This window comes from Lynx rufus, unplaced genomic scaffold (genome assembly GCF_022079265.1).
Source record: "Lynx rufus isolate CCGP_SWC_20201006 ecotype Redwood Valley unplaced genomic scaffold, mLynRuf1.p SCAF_41, whole genome shotgun sequence".
NCBI classification, from domain to species: Eukaryota; Metazoa; Chordata; class Mammalia; order Carnivora; family Felidae; genus Lynx; species Lynx rufus.
In genome coordinates, this window is record NW_025814858.1 from 423,599 (window position 1) to 445,448 (window position 21,850).

Sequence of the window (21,850 nt, forward strand, 5' to 3'; positions counted from 1 at the left end):
AAGCAACAGAGGGTGATGGAGAGCCCCACGTGATGTAGTAGCTGGAAGCCCAGAAGTCAAGAATTACCCACAACCACCACGGAGGCAGGGGTATACCTCGAGAACAGAGCCTGGCACACAGAGTCCCTCAGTCAGTTTTCGGTGAGTGGTGAATAAAGCCACAGGTGGACCAATAAACTGACAAGCAAGTGAGCAAAGGCTGACAAGGGAAAATCCACCTGTTCTATGGTGGTGTGGAGAAAGTAGGTGCCTTCAGCAATGCCAGTAAGAGGGTAAACATTATGGAACAGGCGAATTAGTGAATTCTGTGGGTGGACTGTTTCCCCCTGATTACAATGGGCAGCTTATCCATCCTCCAGCTCTGAAGCATATGGTCAGTGGACACCGCATGCTGGGGACAACAAGTTCTGGAGGAAAGGAGTGGAAGTAACAACTGTCCACCTTTGCTAGAATGCCAGCGTCCATTTACAGACCATCCATCTGCCCCCTGGCCCTTTCTTCCTCCCACCCACCCCGATTACTCCCACATATTACATCCTTACTGCAATCTTGCAATCCTTAGTTTTGAAACATCGTTCTAATCAGTTTTGTTGTTGGTTGTGAGGTCTGTCATTTATCTTCGTAAAAACCTGGGAATTACTATCTGAACAAAGGTGAGAGCACCTGGATGGCTCAGTCAGTTAGGCATGTGACTCTATTGCTTTCGACTCAGGTCATGATCTCATGGTTTGCGAGCTCCAGTTCTGCATCAGGCTTTGTGCGGGCAGCATAGAACCTGCTTGGGATTCTCTCTCTCCCTCTCTCTGAGCTTTCCTGGCTGTCCTCACTGTCTTATGTTTGTGTGCTGCTTTTTTAACAAAAATTTTTTTTCAACGTTTATTTATTTTTGGGACAGAGAGAGACAGAGCATGAACGGGGGAGGGGCAGAGAGAGAGGGAGACACAGAATCGTAAACAGTCTCCAGGCTCTGAGTCATCAGCCCAGAGCCCGACGCGGGGCTCGAACTCCCGAACCGCGAGATCGTGACCTGGCTGAAGTCGGACGCTTAACCGACTGCGCCACCCACGCGCCCTTGTGTGCTGCTTTTTAAACTGGCCGACGAGTAATTTGGGACAAGTGGTATGATAAGTAACCTTCTCTTTCACCTGCTATGACAGCTCTAACGTTCCCGTTACTCTGATGTGTTAAGACAGAGCTAAGTCAGAGTGTCCCGAGATCCTCAACCAAACTACACGGTGTAATCGGATGAGCATAGGTATTCACACTTCTGTCCATTCCCTCAATAACTCAGTCATTTCACAAATAGCGAACACTTACGCGGTGCACTCTGAGGAATATAACAGTAAGCAAAATAGCCTTCGTAAATTAATTTTTTTTTCCGCCTTGGGATTTCATGGGCCTATAGTATCCAGTCCTATGTGATTCAGTGCATGTTTAGGATTAACGTATTTCACTTCTTCCAAAGATGTTTCTAAAGTTTGGCAGAGGCAGTGGGATGTGACCGATGCTGGTTCAAATCCTAGCTCTGCCACATAGATGTGATATTTGGCAAGTTATTTAAACTGTCTAAGCATTAGCCTAGTTGCCTGTTAAGTGGGAATAATAATACTTTTGCCACAGGCCTGTTATGTTTCCTTGAGAGGGAAACATGTGTGAATTGCAGAGAACTCTACTGGTGTATGTTGGGAACTGAAGTAAAATTAGTTTGTTCCCTCTGTTTTCCTATGGCTTTCTGATCATCTCGTTATGGGTTTGTTCCGAGGGCCTTGTGCCTGTCTGTGCCTCTCTGTGCCCTTGAGTATCGTCTTGCAATCCCCAGCATCAGGGAACTGGGCCTCATTCTACCAAGTAAGCCTGACTCTCACACGGTGCCTTCCATAGTTCACCTGTTCTGTACATTCAACCCAGCCAACGTGAAGGTTTTAAGTAAGCAAGCAGCGACTTTGTCAAAAACGTAATTACATCACTGATAGAGGCGAGTGTTTACTGACTCGCAGTGAAGGGGGTTCCATGCATTATTCTAAGTGTTTTACCGTTGTTACCTCACTGAATTCATTTCAGAGCTCTATGGTGAAGGTGCTAGGTTGTGGCTGATTTTACAGCTGAGAAAACTGAGTAACAAAGAGAAAAAGTAAGTTGTCCAAAGGTCTGCTGCTGGAAATAGAGCAAAATAGGATATGAGATCCCAGGGAGCCTGGCTCCAGGGGTAGTCACTGAAATATATTGCTTCTTGCTAAGCAAGAATTTACTGTAGGATAGGGAATTTAAGTGGTATTGGGTTGCAAGTAAGATCGTAAGAGATGGCAAAGGTTCCATCCAATTCATCTGATCACAAAAGGGTGAGAGTTAATCAAAAGTTGATGATGCAGGTGCTTGTAAAAAGAGAGAATCCGCCGTATAGACTGCTGCTGTTACACATCAAATTGAAGTGAGACAGCTAGTTCTTCTGTAAAAATTGGGAACTGAAACTCCATAAATACATTGCATTCATTCATTATATCCAGGGTCCTTTGCCCATGGCTGGCACTGTAGTAACGACAGACGGATGGCTAAGGTGAATCCTGCCCATGAGGAACACATGGTCTAGGAGGGGAGCAAGGGCTACGTAAGGAGGTTCATGACAACACAAGTAGTGGGAAGAAGAACTGTGGACGCACAAAGGGGAAGTAAGCACCCCCAAGACACGTTCCATAAAGAAAGACATAAGAAAGGAACGAAACCTCTTCGAGTTCTGGAAGCATACTTCTTGTTGGCTCTCATGAGTGTGTTTTCACTAAGTCCGTAACAATTGGGAGCTGATCCCTGCTGAGCCAAGCTCCTCCAGGACAGAACCTTCCTCTGCTCAGTTGGCTTCAAGGGAACCTGGGTATTCAGCACTTCTCCAGTGTCCCTCTCCTACCATCCCACTTCTGGCCCTCTTGATTCCTAGATTCCTAGGACAATCAGCCTATAAGGTCAAATCCTTATTTGTTGTTAGTTCCTTCCAGAGACAGGGTCTCCACGATGCTATCGATTATTTCAGCGGAATCCTGCCCATGGGCTGCACAAGGAACTCCATGATACGAGTTCAATGGCTCCTCAAATGATGGGTTTTATGAGAAGTTAAGTCCTGTGAGCTTGGATTAGAAATAGTCACATCATTCCCAATCTCAAGGCTTGTTTTGGACAAAGGATGAAGATAAAAAGCAACGAATACATAAAAGACTATTGGAAGAAGCTCAGCTTAAATCTTTTCTCAGCAGAAGAAAAGATAGGGGGAAAGTGTCTTTTCATTTCATGTTAACAGCCAAAGAGAAAAACTTCTTTAGATTTCAAGAAGAAAGGGATAATATCAGTACACAAAGCAAGCTTTAAAGGTGAGCTTTATCATCGTGTCAGTAGAGCTATTTAGTACAAACTCTACAGATTATGGTATTTCTCATAACTCCTTGATGCTCTAGGGAAAAGTACTTAATTGCCTAACTTTTATCTGAGTTCATGGCTATTTTCCTTTCATTTTTAAAGCTTAGCATATCTTAGTTCATCAAATAATTTTTTTCTTTTTTTGATGAGAGAAATCTCATTTACACTCCTGAACGTCCTATTACCCTTGATAGGTACCTAGCATTCTGCCTTGCACATCTACTTAGTTATGTGGGGAAAATGAAAAACAAAAACAAAAACAAAAACCAGCATTTGTTTCTTCGCCGTCCACAGAGAGAATAAACTCCTAACGGAAATAATAAAATATTTGGGCACTGAACACGTGACTGCTCTTAAATGTTCATATATTCAAATTGAGGAAATGTTTTATTTGACAGGTTGGTCAAATGCCCAAGAGAACGATTCAAAAATAAGGAGTACTCTGGGAATCAATGGGTTAGGAAGGTCATGAAAAAATTGGAGACTACGATCCAGAACTTAAAAAAGCTCTGAATGTATACTCACAAAGACTTAACGACTTTGGATAACCAGGTTAAAAATAGTGCTTCGAAAGTCCATAGAGCTGTAGCATTCGAAGGCAGGGTTTCTTACAGTATGGTCTGATACCTCTCCCTAATCAAGGGAATCACGGTGGGCTACCTACAGGTACGGATTCCGAATTCACACGGAATTCTACATTTTTAGATAATGTGCCCGTTTTTGTTAAGATAACCCAAACTAGGAACAGCATTCCAATCTGCAAAGGACACACGAGCCCCACTCTCTTTAGCATAAAGTTTGGGTTGCTTTGGTAGGTGGATGAAAGCAACAAAACACAGAAGTCTGCAGGGAGAAGTGGAGCCTTGAATTGTTTGAAATGCATACTGTCCCATTTCTCAGGGAGGGCACAGATACTGCTTGATGGCACCCAAATCAGGTGTTTCTGTCTGAACCAGTCCTGCTACCCAGGCCACAGTCAACCATAAAGTTTATCCAGAGAAATGATCTGCATCTGCATCTGTATCTGCTGGAGATTCTCTGACTAACCAGATGGTCACTGCTGCTGGGGTTGGGGGTGTGGGGTGGGAGGTAGATAAATAGAGAGAATCAGAGAAGCCCAAGTGGCCAAGAACTGGATGGAGTCCACCCTAACTGTTACCGTGGCCATATCTGAAGTTTCCAGAGCTGACGATGCTACATTCGGGGCCACCATTGTTCCCTGATGATATTGCAGTGGGTATATGATGCTAAGAATTAAAACAAGGAAACGTGGTAACTTAGTATACATTATAACGTGTCAACAAGAAGGCAAAGAAAACTCTTGGTTTGTACTTCGTTGGCAATTACTAATAGATATGAAAGTTACCGTGCCTCCTAGGAGGCAAGGTTCTTGCCAACAGAAATACAACGCTAATACAGGAGCACCTTCCAAGGGTTCATCTGAGAGTATACTGAATGGCTTGAGTATTTAATGTGACTTGATAAGGCCGAACTGGTTTCTCCATGGCCCACAAGTATTAAATTCTAGAATTCCTATCAGTTTGCTTGATGCATTGATAAGCAAAGGAAACCTAGGAGGGGATTTGGTGAAGCCACATGCCCTAGAAATATGACAGCTAATTTTTGACTGACGAAGAAAACGAATGACCTCCAAAAGACATCAACAATTCTACCTCACCGATGTGCTGTGAGCTTGAAATGCTCACACATGTGCTGCATCTTGAAGACGGTAAGTGGTAAAAACATTGGTATTATTATATTAATGGCTGCTACCCTTTTTCCCAAAATTTTGTAGGAGGTCATAAAGAAATTGGCAGCTCTACCATGCCATGCAGCCTGCTGCAGATGACATTGCTGCCTTAATGGAGCACAGCCTACAGCCTCTTTGTGAGTAAAACTCTCTTTGATTATGCCACTGGTGGCAGCCTTTCTGTGACAGCTGAACACGTCCCTAACCGATACTACTTGCACTTCCTCAATGCCATTCAAATACAATTTCATGTTTTGTTAGCACAGAGAACATCAATAATGTCACTCTTATTGAAGGTGAAATTACTACCAACATCACTCAGCAGATGACGTTGGGGAAAAGATGCTAGAAAAGTTTCCTAAATGAAGAAGGGTCTTGGAGCATACCAGTGTTCTATCTCATAAGCATACCCTCGCAGAGTAAACTGTGGGGCACACGGTTCTCTCTGTTACAATATCACTTGAAGTTTAGGAGTGTTTTTCCTTATAAATGTTTGAAAAAGTCCATGGTAGAGAAGGGTTTACTTAATCCCAGAGAGTAAAATGAAAGAAGGCTTTGGACCCACAAACTCCTACAATCAGTAAGTAGGCCGAGACAACCATAAGGCTGTAGACACAGGCTACCTTTCATGAGAAGGGAAGAATGACTTGGAGGTTGAAAGCCAGAACCCTGGAGGAGCTAGGGCCTTGGAAAATCATTCCCAGGCCTTAAGACCGAAAGAAAGGACTGCCTACCTGTGCCAGCTGAACTTCAGAATTGCTATGGAACAGTGACTCATTCATGATTACCTCCTTCCTTTCATTTGGAACATCAATGTTTGTGTTTTTTTGGCATGTTTGTTTGTTTTTTCTCTGTGTGTGTGTGTGTGTGTGTGTGTGTGTGTGTGTGTGTGTGTGTGTTTTGTGTGTGTGTGTTCTGGTTATCACATGCCCGTGTTGGTTGTATGCTTAATTCATAGGTCTTCATTCATAGGTCTTCAGATTGAAAGTGTAGTCGAGGACCAGTGCGCCCAAGGGGACTCATTCACACCTGGACGTAATTTAGATAAAAATATCCTGGACTTTGAGCTGATGTTACAAGGGTTGGGTCTTTAAGAGGGAGGATTCTTGGGGTAGGGTGAGGATATTTTTCATGCAGGATGAGAGTGAATAATAGGAGGCCAGCAGACAGGCTGTGGCAGTCTAAAATATGTTCATAAATACTCTTTTAAGCCCTTCAAAAGGGGGACCTCTATTCCCTTTTCCTTAAGCATAGGCCAGACGGACTGAATGATTTTGAAAAATAGAAGAAGGTGGAAGTGATAGTGAGTTAAAAACACTCTAAAGAGCAGATATTGCAGTTCCAGTGGTGTCGTGATTAGGGGAAAATCGATGGAAGGGGCAACTGGCCATTAGACGCTAGAATTCTATGAGTGGAAGAGATGAACATAAGCGACGAGAAACAAAAATTATATAAAATCAGGGAGGGGGCAAAACAGAAGAGACTCATACATATGGAGAACAAACTGAGGGTCACTGGAAAGGTTGTGGGAGGGGGGACGGGCTAAATGGGTCAGGGGCACTGAGGAATCTACTCCTGAAATCATTGTTGCACTACATGCTAACTAATTTGGAGGTAAACTTTAAAAAAATAAAAATAAATCAATTAAAAAAAGAAGCTAGATTTCTACACGGATCAAAATTATCAATGAAATTGGCGAGTGGACTCAAGATATCTTCAGATGTGCAAAGACTCAGAACAATTGATTCTATTCATTCTTCATCAGGAGGTTATCTGAAGGTGTACTCCAGCAAAACAAGAAGAGAAAAAATAAAGAGAAATTATACTTAATAATAGGCAACACTAACAGAGTGGTTATTTTTGTGCCAGACACTGATATGGGTTATTTTCATATATTATTACATATGAAGCACACAACAAACTTATAAAGTATACAAAATTACCATGATTATCTTCGGGAGGAGGAAAGAGGGTTAGAAAGAAGCCAAATAACTCATGCAACATCCAACTTACACAGTTGGTAAGTGGAACAAGTAAAGTCTAATCCCGGGCCGTCTGGCTCAAGAGTCCAGGCTTTTACATGCTCCCTAACTTCCCAGATAGCCATATTACCATGAAACCATGGAAACAAACTGGGAGCGTAGCAAAGGAAAATCACAGGAAGGAAGCTAGGAAGCAGACCTACTGAGTCACCACCTAAATGAGGCAGGAAAAGAGAAGGGTCCAGTGAGAGACCGCTAAGAGGTTAGCAGGAAGATGTCATAAAGTGGCATGATTTGAAAACACTGAAAGAGTGCAATAAAACAAAGAAGTGCAATTAGAAAATTCAGGAGAACCAGAAAATATCCATAAGTCGGTCTTAGTCTGAATGAGCCAAGTGAAACATGGCATGGTTTAAAGCACTGATGGGATACAAAGAGAAAGGATCCATTTCACCTTGATGCCAGAGATGTCCTCATTCAGCAGGTCCAAGGACTCCAGGAAAAGAGTAGTAATTCTAATGTTTGCATATTATTTAATAATCCCAATAATTTAAACCATTTATTAGTGTTCAAGTTTTAGAATCAACCTTGAACCCTCTAAAGAGACTTGATTGCAGAGCATAATAGCAGTGTTAACAACAATGACAAACAGAAGCCCAAAGCTGATGGGAGGCAGAGAAAAAGTGCAGCAAGGTTAAGGAAGACCTTTATCTTACAATGTAAGGAATGAAAAATGATAGTACAGGTAAGGGAAATAGCTCTCTATTTTAAAATTACATCTTGTGGGGTTCCTGAGTGGCTCAGTGAGTTCAGAATCCAACTCTTGATTTTGGCTCAGATGATGATCTCACAGTTCATAAGACTAAGATGAGCATTAGGTTCTGCACTGACAGCTCAGAATTCTCTCCCTCTGCCCCTATCCTGCTTGAGCATACGCTCTCTCTCTATCTCTCTCTCTCTTTCTCTCTTCCAAATAACATACATTCATACATACGTATTTATACATACATACATACATACATCCATACATACATACATACATGCATACATACATACAAACATAAAATTATATCGTGTGATGGTTAATTTCATGTTTTAACTGTGCTAAGACACAGGGTACCCAGATATATGGCTAAACATTATTTCTAGTGAGTCTGTGAGGACATTTCTTAGTACAATTAACATGTGTATATCAGTAGACTAAGCAAAACATATTGCCTTGCCAAACACTGGGTGGCATCAACTAATCGATTGAAGACCTGAATAGAACAAAAGGCGGAGTAAGAGAGAATCCACTCTGTCTATCTGACTGTCTTCAAGCGGCGATATTTGTCTCCTGACTTCAGGCTCAAACTTGGAATGGAACATCCATCATCAGCTCTCCTGATTCTTAGGCTTTTGGAGTCTGCCTGGAACTAAACTACTGGATCTCCTGGGTCTGCCCATCTCAGCCTCCATAATCCTGTGAACCAATTCCTATTGCTACTGAGTCTCTGGAGAACCCTAACTAGTACCTATATGTAACTTCATCCGTTATGTCTTTTTGCCCTCAGATCCAGTTCCTGCACTTCTCCTACAGACTCTGTTTCCTGGTTCCTTGCCAATTGGCTTCCAGAGGGGTTTGACCAATGGTGTTTGATGGGAGAAAGGGAGGAAGGTATGAGCCCAGAGGTTTTTCTCTCTCCTGCTCCACTTCCTAGCAGTGATTTTATCTCCTCCAAATTCTAGCTTCTTTCCAAGAGCCTCTTCTCCCATGTTCTCAGTTCCTGCTAGGTATGGTTCTGAATTTCTCTAGCTCTGGGGGTGAAATCAGCTTTCTGATGATACTAATTCCTGATTGCTTCGCCATCCTTTGTTTGGCTTCTGGGATTTCCCATCACGTGTGTAACTGTTTAAAATACCTATAGTGACTCACCGGCTGGCTGGACCTGACTGAAACAGTATACAGATAGAAGTTCGGGAATATATCGGAAGGTGAGGAGAGAGAAGACAGGTGGCTTAAGCGACCTATACGTCAACTTCACATAGGAAGTCAGTAGACGGGGCTTAAAACTGACAAATCAATAAGCAGCAGTATACTATATGACTTATATTCATGAAGATTCCTAACAAAAGAATATAAACCTGGAACAGTTAAAAGTGTTGCCTCAAATAATGGAGACAGGAAAGAGACCTGTGGTTGCCAGGAACTCAGGGGGGAAGGGAGAGATGAATAATAGATGAAGTACAGGGAATATTTATGGCAGTGAAACATCTTGTAAGACAGTGAAATGCTTTGAATCATGGCATTGTGCGTTTGTCAAGACTCACCGAACTGCACACCACAGTGAATGCTAAGGTAAACTTCGGACGTTAGTTAATAATAGTTTTCATATGGGCTCATCCGTTGTAACAAATGCACTACACTGACACAAGAAGTTTACAATAGGGAAAAACTATGTTTTGGGGGGTAGGAGGGAGAACAGGGGAACTCTGCACTTTCCAGTCTTTTTCTGTAATCCAGCTTTTTAAAAGCTGTTTTAGAAAATAAACTCCCTTAAAGAATGGGAGGCAGAGAGACAGAAGAGGAGGGAAGGAAAGAGGGAGAAAGGGAGCTACTTAAAAGTCATGGAGGAAACTTAAGTGTGGATTACTAAGTGAAGGGATCCAATACGAGAAAGCCATTTGCTTTACGTTTCCAACTATGATAACGTTCTGGAAAAACAAAACAAAAGAAAAAACAACGACACCTCTACAGCAACAACAACAACAACAACAACAACAACAACAACAACAACAACAACAAAACGCCTTCGGAGACAGTAAAAAGACCAGTGGCTATTAGGGTTTAGGGGGAGAGGGGAAGTGGTAATAGGCAGAGCACAGGGCACTTTAGGGTGGCGTTACTATTCTGTATGATACTGCAATAGTAGATACATACCATTATACATTTCTCAAAACTTATGAATCTATATAACACAAAATAAACCCTAACTGTTAGTTAATGATAATGTTTCAAATGATAATGTGTCAATCAAGAATGGCTCATCCACTACTTATAATTAATGTATCCACATTAATGCAAGGTACTATAGAAACAAATGGGGGTGAGGAACCTGTATTTTTTGTGCAATTTGTCTCTAAATCTAAAATTGTCCTTAAAAAATGGTCTGTTTAAAAAAGCCCTGATTTAAAAAAAAAGAAAAAAAAGACAAAAGAAAGTGTTGCCTCTGGGGAAGAGGTGTTCATGGGGAAAAAAGCTTTTGATTTTTTATTGCAAGTCCTGATCTGCAATTTGGATGTTGTGGGTTTTTTTAACTATTTGTATACAATACTTGGATTGATATATCTCAAATAAAAAAAAATCTGTACACCTGCCAGAATAGATAACATGAGAAAGACCATATTAGCAAGTGTTAGCAAGGCTATCAAGTATTCAGAGCTCACAGGCACTATGCAGGCACTAGTATAAAAAGAAGATTGTTTAAATCGGTATAACCATTTTGGAAACAGTTTGGAGGAATCTTACCAAAGCTGATAAGTTGGATGACATGTGACCCAGCAAATTCTCTCCTAGGTAAATAAATACTATTGTAGAAAATGTTCACCAAATGACGTGTCCTATAATGTTCACTGAAGCTTTATTCATAATTACTCTAAGCCAGAACCTACATAAATGTCCACCAAGAGTTGCAGAAATATTGTAAACTATTCATGGAATGAAATTCTATACACCAATGAGCAGAAAGTATCTATACATACAATAACATGAATATCACTAACATAAGTTTGAGTGAAGGAAGCTAGGTGTAGGACACATAATTCCATTTCTATATAGTCCCAAAACAAGCAAAAGTTGTATATTCTGTAAGAAGTCAGAATAATTGCCGTCCCAAAGGAGAGATAGACCGTGACTGAAAGAGGCACAGGTGGTCCCTTGGGGTCCTGGTACCTTTTTTAATGAGTGCTGATTCCACAAGTATATTGAACTTAATTGCATCAAGCTGTGCTCAGAATACTTTTAATAATATATGTTCTTTTTTGCGTGCCTGGGTGGCTAGCCACTTAAGTGTCCAACTTTGGCTCAGGTCATGATCTCATGGTTTGTGAGTTGGAGCCCCGCATCAGGTTCTGTGCTGACAGCTCAGAGCCTGGAGCCTGCTTCGATCCTGTGGCTCCCTATCTGGCCCTCCCCTGCTCACATGGTGTCTCTCTCTCAAAAATAAACAAACATGAAAAAGATAATATATGTCCTTTTGAATGTATACTATACTTCAGTAATCTTATTTTAATCTGAGTGCAGACGCCTAAGTCACACCATTTTTTCTCTACTGTCTCTTCTAAACATTTTAAGAATATGTACTTTAAAACATCCTAGAAGATATATACATATATATACACAAAGAAAGAAAGAAATTGGCGGGAGGAGCCGGGAGGTGGGTGAACAGCAAAGAAACTCCAGCTTTATTACACAAGCATGGAACCAAATTCCTTTGGAGAGGGTGGGGGTCGAAAGGCTTCTTCTGACGACTTCAGACCAATGAGGGAACAAGAGAGAACATGGATCTGCCCCTACAGTCCTGGAGACCTCTCAATCTGGGCTTAGGAAGCAAGGGGACCTCCCTTGCGGTCCAGGGGTCTCCTCCCTCCGCAGACCCGGTGCTGGGAGGCAGCAGAGGGCACAGCTGCCCCGGAGTCCCAGAAGGCGGCGCCGCATCCCGGGGACGCGGGCCGGGACCCTCTGGTGCTTCTTCGCCCGTAAAGTGCACTAGGGGACGCGGGCCCGGCTCTCACTGGTTCATCCCTCCAGGCACAACCCGTCCCAGGGCTGAGAGGTCGCGCCGGTGGCCCGCATTTCAAGCCCAGGCACTGGGAAGCGGCAGAGTCTCACCACGGGTGCCAGGTTCACTCCCAGGACTTGGCGCGCGTGGCGCCGCGCTTCTGCCAGGCTGCTCTCGACCCACACGTCGCCGACTACGTGGATGGTGGGCAAGGTGGTCAGCGTCGGGGTGGCCGCCCTCCCACTCTCCTCCAGGGTGCGGCCCCCGGAGCAGGACCCGGGGGCTGCGGGCTTGCGGTGGCTGCTGTCCGCGCGGGACGGCGGTGGCGGGGGCAGCACCTTCCTCTGGCCGACCGCGACCGTCCGGGCTCCGTGGCGCCTCCTCCTGGCAGCTGGCCGGCACGTCTGGAGGCGGGCCTCGTGGGGCTGGTGCCCCCTTGTGTACACCACCTTCTCCTCAGGCGCCTCCAGCGAGGCCCCTCCTGCAGCGCTAGAGGCTCCTCCCCGAGCGGCCCGTGCCAGGGCCTCCCGGGGCCTGCGCCGCCGCCTCTTCATGCGGCTCAGGATGTGAGGCCGCTAGGGGCCGCCCGCGCTTGCCAGGTCTCGCCGCCGCCGCCGGGCCCTGATGAATTTCCTACCATGAAGCCAAATCAGGCGGCAGGCTGTGAGAGTTACACCGCAGTTGCTAGGAGACCAGGCCCTTTGTGAGGTCACAATGTCTGCCTATCTTATCACTGCTGGCTGCCCAACGCTGCCTTAGGTTTGGCTGTGTTTAAGATTGTGCCCTCCAGAAAGACCTGCACGTAATCTTACCTGAGAAGGCCCATAGTTCTTGACGCGTTCAAGAGGGTTCTCCTCGACGTGAACGCACTGGTGCATCAGCCTCCATTAATTCCATCTAACATGAGATGACACTTAGCGGTGGAGAGTACACACAACTTGCAATCAAACATGACGCTACGAGGGTTTTAGCTAATTAAATGTCTTCTCATGCAACGCACTGAAAGCCAAATTGAAGTAACTGTTCTACTCTTTAAAAGAATACAGATATACTGTGCCTTGCTTACGGTTCCATATGTCTTGCTATAGCTCACAGTTCAGGAAGCTGTTCTTCACAGCAGCAGCAAACACTTTGCCTAGTTAGTATCCATGCTCACTTTCACGCAGCTTAGGGACGACCGAATCATTGTGTGCGTCAGAGCAAAGTGTCAACGAATTCTGCGTGAGTGGCCATTAGGGCATTCAGTGCCACTAAAACCTATTCGGTACCTACCAATTCATGATATTTCAGGTAAGTCATACACAAGGTAGTAAAAGACCGTATGGGATTCCAAGGGTAGAACACGTGTTACACCGTCCGTGTAAGTGCTTTGAAAGCACCCAGCATGGTCCATCCGTCATCACCACATACACAAATAATTCACAAAATATTACAAGGACCACCTACCATGATCAATTGAAATCCACTTCCTCATGAAAGGATGACACCAAACTATGTGAATCAATAAAAGTGATAAGTCATGGTAACAATCAGAAGAGACACGTGCCAAGGTCAACGTGATACATGTGAGAGGCCTCTGTCTTTACTCAACTCCTTTTCTTTTTTTTTTTAATTTTTTTTTCAATGTTTTTTTTTTTTTTTTTTTTTGGGACAGAGAGAGACAGAGCATGAACAGGGGAGGGGCAGAGAGAGAGGGAGACACAGAATCGGAAACAGGCTTCAGGCTCCGAGCCATCAGCCCAGAGCCTGACGCGGGGCTCGAACTCACGGACCGCGAGATCGTGACCTGGCTGAAGTCGGACGCTTAACCGACTGCGCCACCCAGGCGCCCCTCTCAACTCCTTTTCTTAATCACACAAACCAAACTTTTATCTAAGCAGCTTAGGCCAGTACGACCTCACGTTCATAAAGTGCTGAAAATGGAACGCTCTCCTCATATTCAGTAAGAGCAACCACTGGATTTCCTTTTTCATTAAAAGTACTTTGTTTTCAAATTGGTTTCCATGCAACACCCAGTGTTCATCCCAACAGGTGCCCTCCTCAATGCCCGTCACCCACTTTCCCCTCTCCCCAACCCCACGTCAACCCTCAGTCTATTATCAGTATTTAAGAGTCTCTTATGGTTTGCCTCCCTCCCTCTCTATAACTTTTTCCCCCATCACCTCCCCCATGGTCTTCTGCTAAGTTTCTCAGGATCCACACATGGATGAAAACATATGGTATCTGTCTTTCTCCGCCTGACATCTTTCACGTAGCATAATACCCCCCACTTCCATCCACGTTGCTACAAATGGCCAGATTTCGTTCTTTCTCATTGCCAAGTAGTATTCCATAGTATACATAAAGCACAACTTCTTTATCCACTTGTCAGTTGATAGACAGCTAGGCTCTTTCCATAGTTTGGCAGTTGTTGAAAGTAGTGCTATATGGGTGTTGTATGGAAACCAATTTGTCAATAAATTTCATATATAAAAAAATAAATAAATAAATAAAAAGAAAGTAGTGCTATAAACATTGGGGTACGTGTCCCTATGTCTCAGCACTCCTGTACCCCTTGGGTAAATTCCTAGCAGTGCTATTGCTGGGTCTTCGGGTAGATCTATTTTGAATGATTTGAGGAACCTCCACACTGTTTTCCAGAGTGGCTGCACCAGGTTGCATTCCCACCAACAGTGCAAGAGGGTTTCTGTGTCTCCACATCCTCACCAGCAGCTAGAGTCTTCTAATTTGCTCACTGTAGCCACTCTGACTGGCATGAGGTGGTATCTCAGTGCGGTTTTGCTTTGGATTTTCCTGACAAGGGGTGCTGTTGAGCATCTTTTCATGAGTCTCTTGACAATCTGGATGTCTTTTTTACAACAGTGTCTATTCAAGCCTTCTGCCCGTTTCTTCACTGGTTTATTTGATTTCCGGGTGTGGACTTGGTGAGTCCTTTTTACAGGTTTTGGATACTAGCCAATTATCCAGTATGACTTTTGCACACATCTTTTCCCATTCGGTCAGTTGCCTTTTCGTTTCATTGATTGTTTCCTTCATTGTGGAGAAGAGTTTTATTTTGATGAGATGCCAATAGTTCATTTTGCTTTTAATTCCCTTGCCTTTGGTGATGTGTCAGCTTAGAACTTGCTGACGCTGAGGTCAAAGAGGATTTTTCCTGCTTTCTTCTCCAGGGTTTGATGGTTTCCTGTCTCACATTCATGTCCTTCATCCATTGTGAGTTTATTTTTGTGAGTGGTGTAAGAAACTGTTCTAGTTTCATTCTTCTGCATGTTGATGTCCACTTCTCTTAGCACCATTTGTTAAAGAGACTGTCTTTTTTTCCATTGGATATTCTTTCCTGCTTTGTCAAAGATAGGTTGGCCATACGTATGTGGGTCCAATTCTGGGGTCTCTATTCTATGCCATTAAGTCTATGTATTTGTTTCTGTGCCAATACCATGCTTTCTTGATGGTTATAGCTTTGTGGTAGAGGCTAAAGTCTGGCATTGTGGTGCCTCTCACTTTGGTTTTCTTCTTCAGTATTACTTTGGCTATTCAGGGTCTTTTGTGTTTCCATACACATTTTATGATTGCTTGTTCCAGCTTGGAGAAGTGTGCTGGTGCAATGTGATTGGTGCTGCATATAATGTGAGGACTGCGTTGGGTCGTATTGACATTTCGCCAATATTTATTCTTCCAAACCACGAGCCTGGAATGTTTTTTGCTTTCTCTGTATCTTCTTCAATTTCCTTCACAAGCCTTCTATAGTTTTCAGCATACAGATCTTTTGCCTCTTCGGTTAGGTTTATTCCTACGTATTTTATTGATGAGTATTTGATCAAGAGTATTTGATGACTCTTGGTGCATTGTAAATGGGATCCGTTTCTTTATTTCTCTTCCTGTTGCTTCATTATTGGTGTATAAAACGCAACCAATTTCTGTACATTGATTTTGTACCCTGCAACATTGCTAAATTCATGTATCAGTGCTAGAGGACTTTTGATGGAGTCTGTCGGAAATTCCATGTATAGTGTCATGCCATCTGCAAAAAGTGGAAGTTTGACTTCATCGTTGACTTAATCGATGATACCTTTAATTTCATTTACTCTCTGATTACTGATGCTAAGACTTCCAACACTATGTTCAACAACCGGGGTGAGAGTGGACATCTCTGTCTTGTTCCTGATCTAAGGGGAATGCTCAGTTTTTCCCCATTGAGGACGATATTTACTGTGGGCTTCTGAAAAATGGCTTTTATGGTGTTTAAAGTAGTTTCATTCTATCCCAACTTTCTTGAGGGTTTGTATTAGGTAAGGATCCGGTATTTTCTCAAATACATTTTTCTGCATCTATTGACAGTGTACTATGGTTCTTATCTTTTCTTTTATTAATGTGATGTAGCACAATGATTGATTTGTGAATATGGCACTAGCCCTACAGGCCAGGAGTGAATCCCACTTGACCGTGTTGAATAATACTTTCTATATGCTATTGAATGTGATTTGCTAGTATCTTGTTGAGAATTTTTGCACCCCTATTCATCAGGGATATTGGCCTGTAATTCTCCTTTTTTTCTGTGTCTCTGTCTGGTTTGGGAATCACTGTAATGCTGGCTTCATAAAATGCGTCTAGAAGTTTTCCTTTCATTTCCATTTTTTGGAACAGCTTGGGAAGGATAGCTATTATCTCTGCTTTTTTTTTAATTTATTTTTTTCAACGTTTTTTATTTATTTTTGGGACAGAGAGAGACAGAGCATGAACGGGGGAGGGGCAGAGAGAGAGACACAGAATCAGAAACAGGCTCCAGGCTCCAGGCTCCGAGCCATCGGCCCCGAGCCTGACGCGGGGCCTGAACTCACGGACGGCGAGATCATGAGCTGGCTGAAGTCGGACGCTCAACCATCTGTGCCACCCAGGCGCCCCTGTTATCTCTGCTTTAAATGTCTGCTAGAAATCGCCAGGGAAGCCACCTGGACCAGGACTCTTATTTATTGGGAGATTTTTGACAACTGATTCAATTTCCTCACTAGTTATGGGTCCGTTCACATTTTCTATTTCTTCTCGTTTGAGCTTTGGAAGTGTGTGGGTATGGAGGCATTTGTCCATTTCTTCCAGGTTGTCCAGTTTGTTGGCATAGAAGATTTTATACTGTTTCCTGATGAATGCTTGAATTGCTGAGGGATTCTTTGTAATAATTCCATTTTCATTCGTGATTTGACCTATTTGGTTCCCCTCTCTTTTCTTTTTGAGAAGCCAGGCTAGACGTTTATCAATTTTGTGTATTTTCTCAAAAGCACCACTCTTGGTTTCATTGATGTGCTCTACTGTTTTCCTTGAGACTCCATATTGTTTATTTCTGCTCTGATCTTTATTATTTTTCTTCTTCTGCTCGCTTTGGGGTGTCTTTGCTGTCCTGCTTCTAGTTCCTTTAGGTGTTCTGTTAGATTTTGTATTGGGGATTTTTCTTGTTTCTTGACATAGGCCTGGATAGCAATGTTTGTTGTTGTTGTTGTTGTTGTTGTTGTTGTTGATGATGTTGCTGTTGTTTTTGTTGTTGTGTTTTGTTTTGTTTTTGTTGTTCCCTGTCAGGACAGCCCTTGCTGCATCCCGAAGGTTTGCATTGTTGTATTTCATTTTCATTTGTTTCCTTATATCTTTTAATTTCTTCTCAAATTGCCTGGTTGAACCATGTATTCGTTAGTGGGATGTTTTTTAACCTCCATGCTTTTGGAGATGTTCCGTTTTTTTTTTTCTGTGTTTAATTTAATGTCCCCTGCAATTACCACATTCGTATCAACAAGGTTCTGTATGTTTTTAATTAATTGTGTTATATATTTTTGTGTCTCCGAATTTGGTGTGTAGACATTTAAATTTTTTAGCTCTTCCTGATGGAGAGACCCTGAAATTAATGTAGAAAGCCCTTCGTCATCTCTTGTTACAGCCTTTCATTTCAACTCTACTTTGTATGATATAAGTTGGCTACTCCAGGTTTCTTTTGACCACCAGTAGCATGAGAGATAGTTCTCCATCCCCTCACTTTCAATCTGAAGGTGTCCTCATGTCTAAAATCAGTCTCTTGTAGACAGCAAATAGGTGGGTCTTGTTCTGTTTTTTGTTTTTGTTTTTTCTATCCATTCTGATACGCTATGTTTTTTGGTTGGAGCATTTAGTCCATTGAAATTCCGTGTTATTATGGAAAGATATGCGATTAGAGTCTTTGTGATGTCTGTAGGTTTCATGCTTGCAGTGGTGCAGCAGTTTCCTTTCCCACCAACAGTGAGAGAGGGTTCCTCTTTCTCCATATCCTCACCAGCATCTGTGGTTCCCTAAGTTGCTCAGTTTAGCCACACTGACTAGTGTCAGGTGGTATCTCAGTGTGGCTTTGATTTGTATTTTCCTGATGATGAGTGATGTTGAGCATCGTTTCATGTGTCTGTGGGCCATCTGGATGTCTCCTTTGGAAAAGTGTCTATTGATGTCTTCTGCCCATTGTTTCACTGTAGTACATTTTCCAGGTGTGACTTGGGTAAGTTCTTTATACATTTTGTATAGTAACCCTTTATCCAATATGTCATTCGCAAATATCTTCACTCCTTCCATCGGTTGCCTTTTAATTTTGCCGATTGCTTCCTTTGCAGTGCCGAAGTTTTTTACCCTGACCAGGTCCTGATCATTCATTTTTGCTTTTCATTCCCTTGTCTTTTGAGACATGCCAAGGAAGAAATTGCTGCAGTTGAGGTCAAACGGGTTTTTTCCTCTTTTCTCCTCTAGTGTTTTGATGGTTTCCTGTGTCACATTTAAGTCTTTCATCCATTTGGCATTTATTTTCGTGCACGTTGTAAGAGAGTCATCTAGTTTATTCCTCATCATGTTGCTGTTCAGTTCTCGCAGCACCCTTTGTAAAGAGACTGTCTTGTATCCATTGGATTGTCTTTCCAGTTTTGTCAAAGATTAGTTCACCATACATTTGTGGGGCCCCTTCTGGGTTCTGTATGCTGTTTCCTTGGTTCATGGGCCTGTTTTTGTGCCAATGTCATACTATCTTGATGATTACAGCTTCGTAGGAGAGGCGAAAGTCTGGGCTGCCTCCCACTTTGGCTTTCTTTTTTCCACATAACTTTGACTACTCAGGTTCTTTGGTTGTTCCGTGCAAATTTTGAGATTGCTTGCTCTAGTCTGGAGAAGAATGTTGGTACAATTTTGATTGGTATGGCATTAAATGTGTAGATTGCTTTCGGTAGTATTGACATTTTAACAGTATTCATTCTTCCACTCTATAGGCATGAATTGTTTTGTTTTGTTTTGTTTTGTTTTGTTTTGTTTCTGATTTTGTTGTGTCTTCATCATTTTCTTTCATACATTTTCTATCCTTTTCACTGTATAGATCTTTTACATCTCTGGTTAGGTTTCTTGCTAGGTATTTTACGGTTCTGGATGAAATTGTAACTGGCATTGATTTCTTGACCTCTCTTTCTGTTGTTTCCTATTGGTGTATAGAAATGCAACCAGTTTCTTTACACTGATTTTTGTATCCTGTGAGTTTGGTCAGTGCATGTATCAGGTCTAGCAGCGTTTTCATGGAGTCTTTTGGGTTCTCCGCGTTAGGTCTCATGTCATCTTTGAAAGGCCAAAGTTTGACTTTCAATGATATATGTTCAGTTAAGTGTAGTTAAAAAAGAATTTACCCTTTGGCTCTATGTTAACTTCATAATTGCACAATAAGTGACAAATAAGCAAGAACTGTGCATGTTATCCCACATTAGAATTGGTAACTGGAATCTAACTCTTTAAAACATATTGAATCCCTCACGATATGGATAGAAGTATGAAACATCTAACTTCACCCGGTGCACATGTGTGTATTTGTAAACACATACGCTAAACAGCAAAATTGTAATACTAGTGAGGTGAGCCAAATTTTACATGTTCATGGTACAGATAATATTGTTTTACTGTCTTTATGGTAGCAGCCCAAAGAAGACATTTGGAATCAAGGAGAGAATCCAGAACCTACAGGGTACATTCTCCATGCTCTATTCTGGCTTTCAAATAAATGAACAAATGGAATTAAAAAAATAGATTGCACTGATAATCATGTTTATTGCAATTGTGCAATAACTTTTTATGGACTCTAGCCATAATAAGAGTGCACGTGAATAGGTGTTGGAAATAACACACTTCATTTGACATGAGCAAACTCACTAGAAACATATACTTTCAAAAAGTTTTTAATATTCATTTTTTTAGACATTCTATAAAGGCCTAATAACTTATGACTCGACATTTAGAAGAGCAAAGGTCGACATGGTGAACTTTGCACGTGTTACAATGGCTATCACATAATATTATTTGATATCCAAGAATTTTAAACAACTATACAGCTGCACGGCTCATGCTAGGTATTTAAACCTTGACATATTTTAGCTTTCTGTTTTTCATTTTGTAATCGTTTTTTTTTAGAATTAGCTTTTGCTACAATCGCATAACTACTAACTTGGGTAATGGACATCCAAGGTTCCAGCTTATCTGTTTTTGTATCAGTGATGAAAACCAATCTCTATGTCATTGCCTTTTCAATGAACCATGGCTATGGTTTAGTTCTTTTATCACTGAAATAATAAATTCTCTGTTGTCTTCTATGCCTTTTTCGAAGCCCAGTGATTCATCGTATGACTATGATGCTACATTCTTGTTCTTATACTGCTTTAATCTATTTTGATCAATTCTTTAACGGTCACTTCTTCCTGGAATTTCGTCTGAGGGGAATTCTTCCGTTTCATCATTTTGGATAGTTTTCTATCTCTTGTGTGTTTTAACGTTGTTGTTGTTGTTATTGTTGTTGTTGTTTTGTTTTGTTTTGTTTTGTTTTATGTGCTCTGCACCTGAGAGCACTGCTACATTAAAGTGGGCTCACAGCCTCTCCGTGGCCTGGCCCTTCAGGGGGTGTGTTTTGGAAAGTGTTACTTGCTTCGTGTTGCTATGACTTTTGTTGTTTGATTTCTCATCTCAGAGTGATTTTTGAAAATCCCACGAGGTGTGCTTTGATGTGTTCCTTGAAGTACCAAATGAAGTAATTGGAGGTTTGCACTATCTTGACAGGGGTTAAAACACCTTAAGTTGCCATGGATGGGTGTTCTTGCCCTTCCCAACAATGGGGGTTACTCCTGGTAGTGAGATCCTGGAGATGTGATGGCGCCAAAGCCCCGGCGCCACACAGACAGCTCCTCTGAAGAGCTCTAGGCAGCTGCACTTATGAAAGCCGCTCATTTTCTGATTTCCCAGAGGTTACCTTGGGCAAAATTGTGGATTTTTTAAATTCCCTGGCCCCATCTCTTTCTTGTACCAGCCAGATCTTAGATTGTAGGCAAATGATACCTCCGAGTTTGCTTTTCCAATTTGTAAAGGGGAAGTATAACGCCTATGTCCAGTATAGTGGTGAGATTATAGGTAATGCCTGTAAATTTGTGGGAAAACTCATGGCACATTACACTCCATAAACACTGTATTTTGTTTTGATTTCCTCATAGTTGTCACTGCACCCATCTCCAGGGTGGGGTCTTTTGTAGGTCAAAATGTAAGCTACACCATAGAAGCTATCAACGAGGCAAAGTGTTTCTCCTATGCTTGAGGACGTGACCCTTCCCTTTTTTGTATATGTATACTAAATTTGGTGGTAGAGATTATTGAAGACTTGAATGTATATTGCAGTCTAGCACACTGGGAGATACTTAAAAATCCCCTATTTCAGGCATCGTGGATACACATATTGAACACCTTAGGTGTCAGGTGCTATTAGGTTCAAGTACACAGTGATGATGCAACATGCACGCTCCATATACTCAGGATGTTTCAAACCTTAGCTACAAATGGTACACGTGTAATTACACCTTGTGGCAAATGCTATTAAATAAAAGACTAAGTGTTATGAGAAGGAATGGCACAGGGGACAAAGTGTAGATTAGAGGATTGGCCAACAA

At 42.2% G+C, this 21,850-nt stretch overlaps 1 protein-coding gene across 1 annotated transcript; it reads right to left on the reverse strand.

The window, feature by feature from the left end:
* Nucleotides 1–11,715: 11,715 nt before the first annotated feature.
* On the reverse strand, nucleotides 11,716–12,448 carry LOC124525407 (uncharacterized). The gene is given in 2 exon segments (XM_047097787.1): nucleotides 11,716–11,956; nucleotides 11,958–12,448. Coding segments are annotated over 2 exon segments (732 nt in total).
* Between the last annotated feature and the right edge of the window lie 9,402 nt (nucleotides 12,449–21,850).